This window comes from Lichenostomus cassidix, chromosome 4 (assembly GCF_008360975.1).
Source record: "Lichenostomus cassidix isolate B80296 chromosome 4, HeHo_3.0, whole genome shotgun sequence".
NCBI classification, from domain to species: domain Eukaryota; kingdom Metazoa; phylum Chordata; class Aves; order Passeriformes; family Meliphagidae; genus Lichenostomus; species Lichenostomus cassidix.
Window position 1 is genome coordinate 41832951 of NC_139484.1, and position 15534 is coordinate 41848484.

A 15534-nucleotide genomic window follows, 5' to 3' on the forward strand; every position below is an offset into this window, starting at 1 on the left:
GTACACATGTACTGATTCCATACTTCAGTCTAAGACATCATGCATGTTATATATTACATGGTATAAACTGCTTTCACTCCCAATTACACTGATTTTAACAGTGTCTGAAAAACTGATTTCTTCTGATTTCTTAAATTGATAGTTAAAGCTATTACCATAATAGGGTAATTGGGTTGTTTTGGGGGGATTTTTTTTTGGTTGGTTGGTTGGTTGGTTGATTTTTTTGAAAGTGGGGAAAGGAAGTCAAGTCAGATTACACCATTGGCTGAAATTCAAGTTAAGAAAGAAAGGTCCTTTAGAGAGTAGTAGCAGCACTCTAATCTCCTAGGGAGCAGATAATGTAGGAGGCAGCAGTTTCATCTGTGTCACTGGCAGCATTGCTGGGACTAGCTTAGAGTTCCAACTCCTGTGTTTTATAACACCCAAAGAGAAGACACTGGAGAGTGAGCTTAGGGGTTGGTATTTATAGTGGTTCCCTTGTAATCTTTTCTTAAACCCCCATAGGAAAGAGGTGCTATTAATATTCCCATTGTGCCAGGAATTTAAAGTTGCCAGTAGTGTAAGGGAAGTGTTTGCTCTCTCTTTGGTGTCTGTGGAGACAATATTGCATAGGGCATTCCAGTTAAAACCTGCAAGTTCATGACTTCCAGTCATAATGGGATTCTTGATAGCCAGGACATGCAGAACAGTATTAGTGTACTGCAGAAGTTGAGAACACAGGATACTACAGCTTCCTGTTCCATACACTGAAGGATATTAAAAGATATTTTCCCCATGATTAGAAATTTAACATTAAGAAGTCTACAGAAGGGGTGAATCAAGTGATTGCACATAATAATTTCCTCAGGGAAGTGATGGATTCCCCAACATTGGACACTTAAGAGTCAGTTGAACACTGTTCTGGGCCTTGTCTAGTTTGGGCTTTTGCCAAAAAGATTGGACCAGATGCACCTTGAGATCCCTTTCAGCTCAGTGTTTCACGGTTAAAAGATAACCTTTAATCGTCTCTTGTTTCAGTAGCCAGGTTACCATTTTACTGCAAACTCTGTTTGCATTAGAGACTCTCCTTGCAACAGCATTGGAAGAAACACGGACAACAGGAATGCTATTTACCAAAAAACTTCAGCAGCTGATAGAGAAACACAGCTTCTGGTTGAAGAAAATGTTGCACTGATAATCTAGGCCTTAGAACAATGCCTGTAGCAGCACAGCAAGAAGCAATTCAGAGGGATGTTACACTGGCAAATTGGGAGCACACAGAAATCAACATCTTACTATGTAAACTGATTAAACAAGGACCAGTCTAGTTGTACATCTAATTTTTAACTGAAGTATGCAAGCCCAAGTGTGTTAGCATGATTGTACTACCAGGGTCCATTTCTACTGTCAATTATGAATATTGAACCTATGTAAACCAAAATCAACATAACAATATAACAATTTAAATTAGTGAAAAATGCCTGTGTGAAATGCAGCTCTTGGGCCAATTAATTCATGAAAGACAATTAAACCAAGTCAGATGTTGCCATCTCTACTGTGAGCCCAGCATGTACTTCTGAGTGCACACCTCAGCCTGGCAGGGGGTTGTTCAGATTTATTTGGAATGAAGTTGTGTAACAGCCATAATCAAATTACTTTGTAATTTAAAAATAAGTTTACTTGCTTAATTAGTCTTGTCCCACTTTAGCATATGTAGAACAAGGCAGTGTAGACTATTTACAGTAATTAAGTAATGAGCTTTTGGTATGTCCCTTGTGCAAGACAGTCCACATTTCCACACTTGAAATTGCTTTACAATTGCAAAAGGACAGCTAAATTCCATGGATGTCTGTCAGGAGCCCAAATGCCTATGCTGCCATTGACTAAAATAAACAAAGTTATTTGAAAACAAAACCCCCCAGAACTCTGTCTTACTGTGTTTGCCTTAATATACAAAAAGTGATGAATGTGATTGCTTACTGATTTAACCTTCATCTGTCAACTCTGAAAGCACCTGTTCTGAAGGTTTTCTCAAGCCAGACAAAAAGTTTAATTTGCTTTTGTTACAGATAGACATATATTTTTAATGTCACTTTACTGCCTTCCCCCTGCTGCTGCTGCTCTAGGCACAGTGATGGAAGCTAAGACCATTTCCCTGAAGAAATGTTTGCAGCTACTTGCAATGTTGGGATTTCATTTAGCTGCTTTTTTTTTTTTTTACATAGACACAATTAATGACAATGGTGTGTTTTTTCATATTCATTTGCTTTACACATAGTTGAGGTACCTCATAAACACCAATTACTTTTTTTTAGGTTAGTTTTCTTTCCAGGTCAAGTAACCAGTTATATATATTTTTGTCTTCAAGTTTTCATAAGAGATTTACGCAGCTTTCCTAATTCTTTTATGAAAAACTATTGAATGTTGCAAAAAAAGGAAGTCAATAAGTAAGCAACAAGTTCTAGGAAAAACAGCCTTAGCTTCGAGCAGATTTACTGTTTATGTAAATGCAAAGAGTTTATCCAGTTTACTGTATAAGGTGTTACAGAAGAGACCAAGCTGTTTGGGTGCTTGGCATTTAAATGGAAAAAAAAAAGTCAGTTTGCCAAAAACAATTTTGAGCTTTATGGTTTTAGGAACCCATGCAGTGAAGCCCTCTACCACTTCAGAGGAAGAAAGAATGTCAACTCCCACGTTAAAAAGCAAAATTTTGGCAGCTAATGAGGACAGGAGAATCCAGAAATTTGAATCTTACCAAAATCAAGCAGTATTTCTGGGACACACATGCAAGTGAGTTTGCATTAGAGTCAATTACAAGTCAAGGCTTTGCTTAGGCTTCGCCCCCTTAGCAGGGCCCACAGATGTCCTTGCAAGTACCTGCAAGGAAAGCAGCAAGAGTACATAGAAGATTTTCACTGGAGTGAGCAGGCATGATGGAGAGTGGATAAACAAGGAGCAGGTGAGAGCTTTAGGCAGGCTGCACAGCTAACAATGAAATACTCCTTCCTCCCAGCACAAATATGTATCCTGCTTTCACACAGCCAGCCCTTTGGGCTACAGGTGCAAGGAGAAAGAAATGCAAAGAAAAAGCTTGGATTTCACCTCAGTGGCTGGCAACAGCAGGCAAATGACCTGCTTATGGCAGGGATCATCTGATGGACTCTTCTGCTTTTGGAGGAGCAGAACTGTTGGTGAGAAGGGCACACCCAAGCTCTTCAAGCAGTAAAACCTCTCATCCTTTGGACCAGAAGAACAAGATGAGCCAGAAATAATGCTCAATCAAAGCAGTGGCACAGTTTGCCTTGGGAAGAAAACTCTAGATATTTATGCATTTTGTAAGTAGCTGCCTTTGACTGTAGAGAGTCTGGAAACACAACATACCAGTTGGCCAAAGGCTGTCATAAATAACCAAGTGGACCATGAGGTCATTCCCTCGAGCTCTGCCTACCAGTTTTTCAGACCACTGTAACTTGGCAGAATCAAGGATTTTAAAAGTCTTTTTTAACTATGTCTGCTCCCCCATGGTTACTTATAAGAGAGGACAATAATTATAAAGGAGTTAGCTTGTTTACATACCAAGAAGCACTGTACTAGGGACATTTTCTAATCTATAGTGAATCAGCTCTGAATTGCGTTAATTGTATATGGGACAATCTCAGTCTAATTTGTTTTGCAAAGTTTGTTGTCCTAGCTCAAGGGTTACACATGAGCAATAGAAGGATCCCAGTAGTGAGACTGCCTTTGTTGGGGATTCTGCATTTAAGGTAATTCCACTTGTAAGCGTTGCTCAATATTTTGTGGTATTAGTCTTGTCTTTCTTTTAATCTTGCTAAATTTTCTCTATTTGGCGGATCCACAGTGTAGAAAAACCCCCATCCCTAGGTTTTTCCCTCTATATATTCTAGTGAAAATGGTTCATCTCAGTAAAAAAATGTTTTTTCAAATGTTTTTTTTGTCTGCAGTAAAAAAGATATCACATGCATTGAGTTGTGGCAACATGCTGCATTGCCATCTTGTTTTTAAAGCGGAACTTTAATTCAAGTACCTGGAGGTGTATGGATTAGACATAGCCTTTTCTCAGGCTACACCCACCATCTGAATTACACCAGTACTTAAGCCTTTGAGTAGTTACATATAATTTGCATCAACTTAGTTTCCAAAATGCTACATTTGCATTCCTGCAAGAGATGTACATGCACCATCCCCTGTGAGGTGGAAACAGTTCTCTTAAGACAGCCATATGCAGCTGCATGAACCTTCATGCCTTCAGTGTGAAGCAGGTGGGAAAAAGTAATAGAAGTGACTGGATGGAAAGGAGAAAACACGGAAGGGGGGGAAAAGAGTGAAAGGAGCAGGAGCCAACGTGTCAGGAAATGTCAGAAGAATGACAAGTAAAACAGGACAGGAAGACAGACAAGAGTGGCAGGCTATGAAGAGCTAGCAACTGCAGTATGCCCCTCTACTGACCCTTCCTTTGCTGTCAGCTGAATCCCCAACAAAATGTGCCTCCTCATCTCCAGCAACTGCTGTTACCACAGATTTTCAAATTATGCTGTGAGACAGTATATCTAAACTGATCCTCTAAGAGAAGAATATTGAAATTAAAAATACATATTACCTCCAGCAACTGATCTTCAGATATAAAATCAAGTTGCATTAGAAGTGTACTGGGGCTGTGAAGTGGCCAGAAACATAAACCACTCCCTCTCCTTCCTTTTTTGAATCATCTGCAGTCTCCTTGTATGATACCGAAATTCCCTTTACAGAGATCCCTTGTTTCACTCACTGTACAGGATGGGCTGTGTTCCTGTGCTGAATGAGAATGGCATAACAAAGGAGAAAGGCTTCCCTTTGTTCCAGTTTTCAAGACAGTAAATAAGACAATGCCTTGCAAGAGAAGGGATGATGTTACCAACCAGACCCATCTCAGTGACCCAGTACCTACTGGGTCAACTAAACTCTCACCCCAGTTCTGCCAGGTGCTGCACAGGCAGCCCAGGAGGTTGTGGTGTCTGGCTCATACCCAGTCTGTGATACCAGCAGTTGTATTTTGGAAGTACTGATCACAAAGGCAATCAAGACAGAGGGAGGTGTGCTGCAATCATATAAAGCTCTGTAAAGTGAACACTAATTTTTTTACATCTCAGGTCAGGCTCTCAAAACTATCCAGCAGTCTTGGTTTCAAAGTCTGTGCCTCAGAGCTCCATATGTAACACAGGAACAATATTGTCTACCTTTCTCAATATCAGGGAGATAACAACATAAACTAATGCAAAAAGTCTAAGGCTCTTGAAGGAAGTTTAGTTTGATCCCAGCAGGCCTTCAAGGATCATGGAAGTAATACAGGGAGAACATCATAGGGAAACTGATAAGATGAATCACTCCAATGCAAGGTCTGGATGGTTCACAAAATAAGCAGGGCTAGGGCCACACACTGTGTGCTGAACATGAACACCCCCATGTTGGCTGAGGCAGAGACTTTGTGAAAGGGCCAGCACAGGGAACAGAGGAGAGATGTGATTGTGTGATTAAGAGCCGTGTGAGCACAGGGCATCAGGTTACCTATCAGGGTACTTACTATAATCCTGGTGTTTTCTTATTCTGTAGTGTCTGAATGTCCAAGCCAGACAGATTTTATTTTTTAAACTGAGGTCTGCTATCGATTGATGAGGAGAGTGCAAGATACAGTAGATCATAGCTTTCACGTGTCTGTGCAAGAAAGACAATAATAGAACTTAACACAGATCCCATTTATTTAAGATGTGCACCACAACCTCCCACCAGGCCCTCTGCACCACCCTCTGCTCTGCCAATGGGTCAAGCATACCACATTTGCTTTGTGAAGATCTTCACTGTACCTTTGCCCCCAAAGCAGCAACCCACTAATTTTCTCCTCCTACCTCTGATCATACTATATTTCTTCCACCTGAGACTGCTCAGTTGATTATCTGCCTCCTTTCTATCAAGTAGCATGCAAGTGCAGTGCATGCCCACACCATTCCAGATAAACATCCCAGCCACCCAAATGAGTTTGAAGTAAAGCCAGGTGACTTTGCCTATCCCTGTCTCAAGCTCCCACTTTCAATAAAGTCTGTGTTACACAACATCACAACAACATACCAGCACAAATCCTGCTTCCCACGGCTCTTGGTGCCAGGGCTACCTGCAGTCTGAAATACCTTCTCAAACCACACTTTTTTTTTTCTTTTTTTTTTTTGCTTGGCTCTGAGTGTGCAGAGCTGAGCCAGCACCTCTGTCTGCTACATGGGGGTTAGCTGTCCTTGCCAAAGGAGTTGTCAGCCACAGCTCGGCAGGTGACTGCCATTTCCTGTTTCTGAAATCAGTGTTACCTGCCACACCGTCACTCTCCTTAATTTAGAAAGCTGTTTTGTTGTCATATTGTTCTACACTTCCATATGCAGGCTGAGGACTATGACAGGAATAACAACACTGAGGTTACAGGACACTTTCTCTGTTTAAACCACTCAGCAAGGAACCCACAGGAATTGTTTATTGTAAACATTTCCCACAGAATAAACCCAACAGGTATCAGCAAGTAGTCTTGCTCCCCTGCATTTTCTAGTGTAACATGACAAGAAAGGAGCATGCTCATATAGAATGAGGTATATCCTTTAATTTTACCTGTGTGGACATTTTACATTTGCAGTTGAAGGTTTATGCCCACTTCTCAGCTGTGGGTATCTGCCAAATGGATTCTTATCAATGGGGGGGGGGGGGAAGCATAATAGCAGAATTTTTCTTAGCACAAGGGATGGAACCAATCCTGCTACAGTAAATTACAAGCAAGAGCAGAGCTAGTCTCAGGGATTTTTTTACAGTCACCTCTTCTTGCAGTTTCTCAAAAGCAGTCTCAAACCTCTGATGTTTTAAAATCTGAATTCCTGTTTACAACTGCTAAAATATGAGGCTTTTTCTTTTGGTATCCTCAGAGGCACTACCTTCTGTAGTGACATTACAGATGCCAGTCCCACAACCTGTCCTATGCAGACAAACACCCACACCTTGAGTCCTCAATGGACCCACGTGCCTGGTAAGGCAGAGTCAGAAATCCAGCAACAAACAGCAGTAACAAAAGCACAGTACATGCTGCAACACGTACCATGGAGATGTAAGTCACGTCACTACAAAACACCAGCCTCCACTGTGAATATATAAAACAAAATCTGAAAGAGGCATAGATTTGACATGAAATGTGATGATTGCAAACATAATAGAATTCAGCATTTTAACCCTAGATTATACGTCTGGAAACCTTATTTCAACATTGTTTTTAAACAGAAAAACCCATAAAATAATATCCATAACTTTGTCTTCTAAAAAAGTACAGTGAAAATCTGCTCCTTCTTTCCTTTTGAAGACATAAACCACCTAAAATGTTTAATAAGTAAAAATACAGGAACTAGTAAACATTCCAGCTTTTCCTTTTAGATATTAAAGTTTCCAATTTGATTTGGTTCTGAAAGCTTCTAAACAAATTAGGTAAATTACCTATACTAAATACTTAGCTTGCAACAACAACAAAAAGAGTTAATGATGATGTTACTTTTAGTCTTCTAAAGTTATGCTAATGAAAACCCTAACCAAAGATTGCAGTCACATTTTCAGTCCTTGCCTATTGTAGGTGGATTTCATTGAGCAATAAGATTTATAGCTTCATCATGACACAACTTATATAGGGCTGAACTCATGCAGCTGCTAATGAAATTTGATTTGAGGACTCTTGCACCAGCTGGGTGATGATTAGGGCTTATCACAGATAGGTCTAGGAAAAGGCTGGGAAATACTTAAGCTTGTTTTGCAGTTGCTTTGAGCTCTTAGGAAAGGAGCAATTTTTCTCCAATACCAGTTTTCTGCCTACACAAGAGAGGTAATGATAAGGTTTTTAACTGATTTGCAAGTGATAGGGTTATATGAAGTCTAACAAAATCCTACCAAATCTTTCTGGTTTAGTGCCTTTTAAATTGTGAGATGGGTATTTTGTCTTCTCAGGCAGCTCAAAAAAAATGTTAATTAAGCAACTGGCTTCAGAGAAACCTTGCAAAACTTGCTCTATATGATGCCTCTTAACTTGAAATTCTGCTTTTAATAGCTGCCTGCTGGCACAAGTAACTCTGTGTAGCTTTCCCACAGCAAAAAGGGGATCGCAAAGGTAGCTTCTGCTTATGGGGAAAACAAGGCATTGCATTTCTCTCTCCTTGATAAAGGTTATAATGGCTCCATATTAGCTATAAGCAGAAAGGCCACTCAAACGTCTAAGTTACTGGATAATTTTTAGAGTAATCAATGTAATAAGAAGGCAGCTCCTACCCACATAAAAATAAATACTTTAAAAGCAGGGGAAGGTAGGAGTTAAACTGTGATTCCTAGAATATCTTGTCTATACATGCAATCAACAGGGGAAAAAAATCAACATGAGTAATAAAATACCTGTTTCCTTAACATAGACTGTAGCTCAGGTGCAGAGCAGATTTCTGTTTAAAGCCTTTCTCTCTGCAGGGAGCTACCACACTTCCTACTCCTTTTCTTGGTATGGGTGGTCTCCAGCTCCTCTTAAAAGAGAACTGCTGCCTGCCAACTGAAACCTACACAATAACTTTTAAAAATCAGTAGTTTTCATGAACTGCAAGACTTCAGATTGGGTGATTAAGAGATAGAGAGGTTTTCCAGAGTGGATTGGAGAAATATGACCTCAAATATATAGCAGAGCACGATAGAAAAAACTTCCCCTGTTTTTATTTGGAGTTGTTTTCATTGTAAAATACATACAATTTTGATTCTTTTGTAGCTAAAAGGAAGATTTCTCAAGGGAGTTGTTTTTCATGAATGTCTCTTATTCAGGTCAAATTCAGTTATTTCTGTAAAAGAAAGTTATTTCCTTTTCTACTGAACCAAAGGCTTGCATATCTAAAAATCCCCTTCAAACTGACAGTGGGTTCTATGGACTTGTTTTTGAAAAAGCTGCTCACTTGTCTCCCAGAATACGTATATGATATTTAAAGTACGTGTTTAGGTATGGTGGGGGGGAAGGTTAGGGTCTGTTGTCTGAGTGTGCTGGGGTTTTTTGTGTGCTCTGGGGTTTCTGTGTGTTGGTTGGTTGTTTTTCTTTTCTTTCCATGACTATTTTACATGATTGTAAGACTGTACCTGACAAGCTTTTAACACCAAAGTGCTCAGAAACACTTCAGACTAGTGCTTGCTTTAGAGTTGCAAGTAGGCAGTGCAAGTCTGAGATAAGGAGTCATCCAGAGAACTGATAGGTCAGCAAACCTCATGCTTACAGTTCAGGTCCTACTTCTTCCCTAATTATGTTATCTACTTATTGTACTCCCTTTGAAATAATTTCATTCTCTATTTGACTTAGGGTAAGAAAAAACAGTCATGAGAGCTGTACCTAATACAAGTTCTTTAAGTGTCAGCATTCTGCTGACATATTAACCAAGAACTAGATGAAGAAATGGTTTTGTTCCTTTGTTTAATACTGTCACAATCCAACTGGAGGGCATATGACACTTAGCACCCTGGCACTTTCTAAGATGTTATCCCAGACCAATGTACTTGAGAGGTACTGCTTGCAGTACAGATGCTGAGGCTGTGCTTGGTGCTCCTCAGGGGGGCTGGGCTGGCTAACAGCATTCCATGATGGTTGCTTTCCTTTGGGCCTGCACTGGAGGCAACAGTGCCTCCATTCTGGGGACTCTGCACAGTGTGGAAGGACAAGGCTTGGTGCTCTCCAGAGCGCTTCCCTGAGGAAGCTCAAAGCCATGCTTCTCTTCTCTGGAACTGGCTGAGGACACTGTCTATCCTTCCTTACTGCTAACTATAAGGCACTACACAGAAAAAAAAAAATAAAAATTAGGTGAGAAAGAGGAAGAAAGAGAAGCATAAATTAGCACATTTTTCTGTGGATGAAATTGATTAAGCCCCTTTTGAGGATGAGGGCAAAGGAGAAGTGAAAGAGTAACACAATAACAATACTTTTTTAAGAGCACTTATCCATGAAGGCTTTTGTCAAAAAGCATAGAAATGCTGCTCTTAGTCTGAGGAAGATTGTCAAGGAACAGAGTGACATTCCCAAAGCTTCTGTCCCTACTGTTGTTAAATTTAACTATCTGGAATAAAGAGGTTAGGAGGAGGATTTGGAGGCCACCTGGTCCAACCCTTGCTCATGGCAAAACTACTCTCAAAGCCAGGTCAGTCTGCTCCAGGTCTTGTCCTGTTGAAATACAGAGACTCAGCCTCTTTCCCGGGCAGCCCATTCCAGTGCTCCCCCACTTTTCCTGCAGGAAATTTAGGTCACTGTGGTGCTATTGCCTCCAGGGTTTTGAGACTCAGACCAGCAGGTTTCCATTTTCTTTGTTTTCCATAAGGTAATGCTTTCCCTGAGGTGCAAATTTAATTACAGCCCAAGTACTAGGCTAGTGCAAGTGGGTTTTGTTTGTTTTAACTAGGATTTCTGGTAGATTCCCTGGAAGCTCTGGCAGCAATATGCAATTACCTGGGCTGGAGCTTTACCCCTCTGCAATGGGTGCCAGGGCTGGAATGTACTGTGCCATAGCATGCCATCCTCTACCAGCACACTTTCTACCTCAGTGGCTACATCAGCACTATTTGGCTGTGCATCACATGGCTCTCTGCAAAGCAATCTGGCTGGAGGCTGTGGTGTCAAATACCACTGTAAGATTTTAATATGCCTCAAAGAAGGGAATTGGGATTCCCTATTCAAGGAAACATCTCTTTTCAAGGTATGTTTCAAGCTTTGTTGAAACATACCTTAATTTATTTCTTCTCCCTCCTTACAAATAAGAAACAGTTAGGACAGTTGGACTGATTAAAATTAGTTACATTCTAGTTAATTGAATTAGGAATATGGTTAGAAGCCCTACTTTTGCAGGGGAGAAGAGCACTACAGGACAAAATGTACTACCCCAAACACTCTGTGCTGAGTGAGGGCCAGATAAATTGGAGCATCCTGTGCCCCATCTTTGCAAGATCTTTGATGACAGCAGCCAGCACAAAAACCATGAAGAGCATGTGAACAGGTGCTAAAATGCCTCTTTTGGCTTTGCCACTAAGACAGATAAAAGTTTCAACTAAGATTTTGTGTCCTGAGCTTTATTGTTGAAGACATTACTTTTACTTCAGCTCTTACTTGGCTGGCTGTGAATGCAGATACTTCAGGCAGATGTAGGTATGCAGTTAAGTGTGCTGTCTTCTGTAGGGAAGATTATTATGAACTTTCTGTAACATGTTTTCCTAGTTATCTTCTGTGGATTTTTACACAAGATGACATGAATATTTCAGGTGTAGCCATTGTACTGCAAGATTAGATGCTTTCTGATACCTATTTTTACCTTTCCCATCCTCAGTGGAGGGTTAAGGATTTTACATTCCTCTATTCAGTGAAAAGACTCTTACAGAAAGAAGTGCAGCACAGCAAATGGCAAGTTTTATACCTGCCTGTGACAGCTAAGAAGGGTTCTCTGCAGCTCACCTCCCTTCTCTTTATGGTACAGCACTTCTCATTCTGACAGCAGTTCAGCTCCTGATGGAGGAGCAAAATGTTACCAGCGAGGTGCCAGCAGCCCTAAAGCGCCTGGCCAAATACATAGTGCATGGTTTCTACGGTGTAGAGTACTCCCTGGCCCTGGATGTCCTGATCCGCTACCCCTGCGTGAAAGAGGAAGACTTGTTAGAGCTGCTCAAGTACGAGCGTAAGCAGCTGCGCACCGTGCTCAACACGCTCAAGGCAGACAAGCTGGTGAAGCTGCGGATGCGAGTTGAAACAGGGCCCAGCGGGAAGAGCATGAGGCACAATTACTACTACATCAATTACAAGGTGCTGGTGGATGTGGTAAAATACAAACTGGATCATGTACGTCGGAAAATAGAAGCGGATGAGAGGGATGCAACTACCAGATCCTCTTTTAAATGTCCGTCTTGCTCTAGCACTTATACGGACCTTGAAGTCAATCAGCTCTTTGATGCATTTACAGGTATGTCACTTAAATTGCTTATTTGCTGTTACCCTAAAGAATAACCCTGTTAGTACAAAGTTGTTTCCCACGCAAACTTTGCAATAAGAGCATGTTTGTTAGGATATGCTTCTTGTTTGCTGGTGGACGAGGGTCTGGGAGTACTGGTTGAGTAATCTTAACTCATCCAAATCTTATGAGTTTCACTTCCTCATCTGGAAATATGAACACAATACTGGCTTTACCATGTTTTGAATTTCTTAGTTAATAAATTTGTGTTGTCAGTTCTTCTGATGGAAGAGTTGGGCAAAATGGGTAAAACTGTTTACAGTCACCTACTATAATAAGCATCTTGCAGCTCAGTGGGAGCAGAGCAGAGGTGTTCTGTCACTCCTGGGCTGGGAAGTATTGGCTCCTCCTGGGTCAACACAACATATCCACAGCAGAAATGGTGTCAGAGCTTTTGGATTTTTCCCTCTTTAAAATCAAAACAACTAAATAGAGTACTGTTTCAAAATGAGTCAAAATGGCATAGTGCAATACATTACTCAGAACACAACTACTGTAAAGACACCTGGGTCATGGGATCTGCAAAGAATGCCAGAGCCAGGCAGAATGAACTTCATATGACTAACCTGAAATGCCCATGGTGAAATTTGTGTTCTGCCAGTAAGCAAAATCATACCATTCTTCTAAATGGAAGGACTCTGTCGAGTTACTAAAATGCAAACATTGAGGCTGGTGATACATGTTCACATAATAAGCTTGAAGTTTTGCTTGTTTTCCTGAAAACATAAATATAGGATTTTAGCATATGCCTTTACTCTGACTCTGGAACTAAAACCATATGCAATTTATGCTTGAAAACATCCTTTTTTTCCTACATTAAGAGCTGAGAAGATGAGATTGGAGGAAAAAAACCCAACTAATGATGGCAGATGTCTGTTCAGCTTAACTTTCTCTGCTGAGACATTTCTCACTTGCATAGCAAGTGTGTAATACCAGTCTGTCTCAAGTTTGCCTGTAGAACCCAGTTCCCCTAGTTAATGTGAACAGATGGATAAAGCCAAAATGTCTGGGTAACTGTCCAGGTGCGGACTGCTTAACAAGGTACTGCTGATCTTTTTGCATCCCATGAACATGAGAATTTCTACTTTGGAAAATGTTGCAGAGACTTTCCGCTGCACTTACTGCAACACTGAAGTAGAGGAAGATAGCTCAGCGCTTCCAAAGCGCGATGCTCGAGCATTGCTGGCAAAGTTCAACGAGCAGATGGAGCCTGTCTTTGTGCTCCTGCGTGAGACCGAAGATATTGTTCTGCCCTATGACTTGCTGGAGCCTCAGCCAACAGAAATACCAGAATTATCAGAAAGGTATAAACATAACCCTAGAACTTCTGATCAATGCAAACTCCCTCAACAACTTTTCAGGTGTAAAATCTTTGAAATACTGACCTTGCAGCCTACTATGTAGTCCATTCTGCTTTGTTCAGTAATCTGCTGTTTAATGAACAAGTCTGTAATATCTAAGGCATCCTAAATTGCTATGCCTTTTTCGTTTTTTGATAGTTTTAATTAATTTATTTCCCAGGTTACTCCTTCAGCTAATGTTCATAGCCCTTTCTATGAGAAAGTAATGTTTCTCTATCAGTGAGCTTCATCCAGAGATGCACTACTGAAGAGACCTTGCAAAAGTCAATGGTTCAGAACCACTTGCCTCTGAAATGACATAAAAGGGAATGTAAATTATTTTAATATGGAGCACTTGATAAAGCTACTCTGCTGACAAAACATGGGTTTGGGGTTTGTTTGGCACTGTTGTTCAGGTTTTTTGAATGGGAAGTGGGGGGTGGTTCTTGCCTGAATTCTACCTGTTCAAAATGTGACACTTCATTCAGCTTTGATGCGAAGCTGGGCTCAAGTGCACTGGAATCCTGCAGCCACCCTGAAAAATGGGCACACAGAAGTTCCACTTTTGGCCTTACGTACACCCAGAACTTAACTATTGATGTCCAAGATTCAAAGTGCAAGAAGAAAACAAGAGGAAAAGCAACTGAAAAGCAACCTATCTGGTTGTCACACAGCACTGTGGAAGGAGCAGCATTAGCCACCAACAGTAGTGTTGGTAAGTTTAATGCATTAGCAAATAAATTCAGCAGCCTTTGTGCATTTAAATACAGCTTTCCCACTGAAACTGTAATGAGCTTGGTTTAGAAGATAATGTTTCAATTCTGTGTTAGTGGTTATCAGATCTTAGTTTCCAAAATCTAGTTTTCAGACTGATTTAGGTAATATTCCTAAAGCCAGAGGTCAGGTAGCAGGTCCTGAAACTTCAGATTTTAGCCATGCAGTAACATTACTGGCAGTCTTTACAATGGAAAGCTCTTGGAAACGTCCTTACTTTCAAGACAATTCTAGTGTTGGTAAAATGATGCAGAGTAGAAAAAATCATATATATGGGATATCTGTGGTAACTGTAAACTATCAATCCCTCTAACACTTAATATTGTGTATTAGGAGTAAACGCTTCTGAAGAAACTGAAGAAAGTGCTAAAGAAACTGTCACTGATAACGAAATCATCAAGACTCTTCTGATCCATGAATCCAAGTCATCATCTAGCACAGACCAGGCTCCTGTTGACAAAAGCAAACTATATGGATCACACAGTGATAACAGTGAGTTTGAAGAGGATGCCAAGCACTCAAGAGGAGCAGGAATGAAAGTAGCAGGTAGTAACTCTGACCAAGAGGAGGAACAGGAAACTCTAGGTCCTATTTTAATGGTAGCTGGTCGGCCCCGTTCATACAGTGAAGTCAGTGAAAATCCAGAGCTTGTGTCTCTCATGACAAATGAAGAGAGAGAAGCTTATATAAAAGTAGGACAAGAAATGTTCCAGTCTGTCTTTGAGTAACCAGTACTGTAGGAATATGCAACCTTGTATAGAATGGATGAAGGCTTCTAACTTATGTTCTTCCAAGTTTACTACTGACAGGTTAAGTTTTGTTTGAATTTGCTCTTAAGCAAGGTGGTAATACAGTAGTAGGTAACTACAGTTCAAATACTACCATTGCAGCCACAGCAAGTGTTTTCTGTTGTTGTAATGCTGAGACTTTGTGGATGATGTAATTAGTTTTGGAACATGAATCATTTCAGGTTACCTATGGATCTGATTAAAGTAACATTTGAAAAGCAGTGATGCAATCTATAGTAAGGAATAAATTGTTCCACTTTCCTCCCAGAAGTAACAGTTACTTCCAGTAGTGAAAATGAGTCCAAATCCAGCATGATTCCATAGCAGTGTTCCATCATTTTGTTGTTAGGTCACTCACTACACAACAGTAAAGGACAGGTGTCACACAGCAACCTCCTGCTAAGAGCAGAGCTATTTCTAAATATTATTAGCAATACATGAGAACCAACTCTGACCTCTTTAAAGTTCATCCTAAGAATAATTTTTTCCAATTCTTCGTATTCACTGCACTACAGAACAGTCTTGAGTGATGAACTGCACAATGGGCATTGGACAATAAAATGTAACATTGATTTTGGTCCAGATCAGTAA

General features: G+C 40.5%; 1 protein-coding gene across 2 annotated transcripts; it reads left to right on the forward strand.

The window, feature by feature from the left end:
* The first annotated feature begins 7782 nt into the window (after positions 1–7782).
* Positions 7783–15164, forward strand: LOC146438323 (general transcription factor IIE subunit 1-like). 2 transcript variants are annotated; one of them, XM_085058828.1, is made up of 5 exons: positions 7783–7867; positions 11514–11993; positions 13144–13345; positions 13870–14096; positions 14489–15164. In XM_085058828.1, the coding sequence occupies exons 2-5, from the start codon at positions 11546–11548 to the stop codon at positions 14881–14883; spliced, it is 1272 nt and encodes a 423-aa protein (XP_084914954.1). In that variant the 5' UTR covers positions 7783–7867; positions 11514–11545; the 3' UTR covers positions 14884–15164. The 2 variants fall into 2 exon arrangements, with proteins under 2 accessions (XP_084914954.1, XP_084914955.1); XM_085058829.1 differs by having other exon boundaries at positions 14492–15164.
* Positions 15165–15534: the final 370 nt, after the last annotated feature.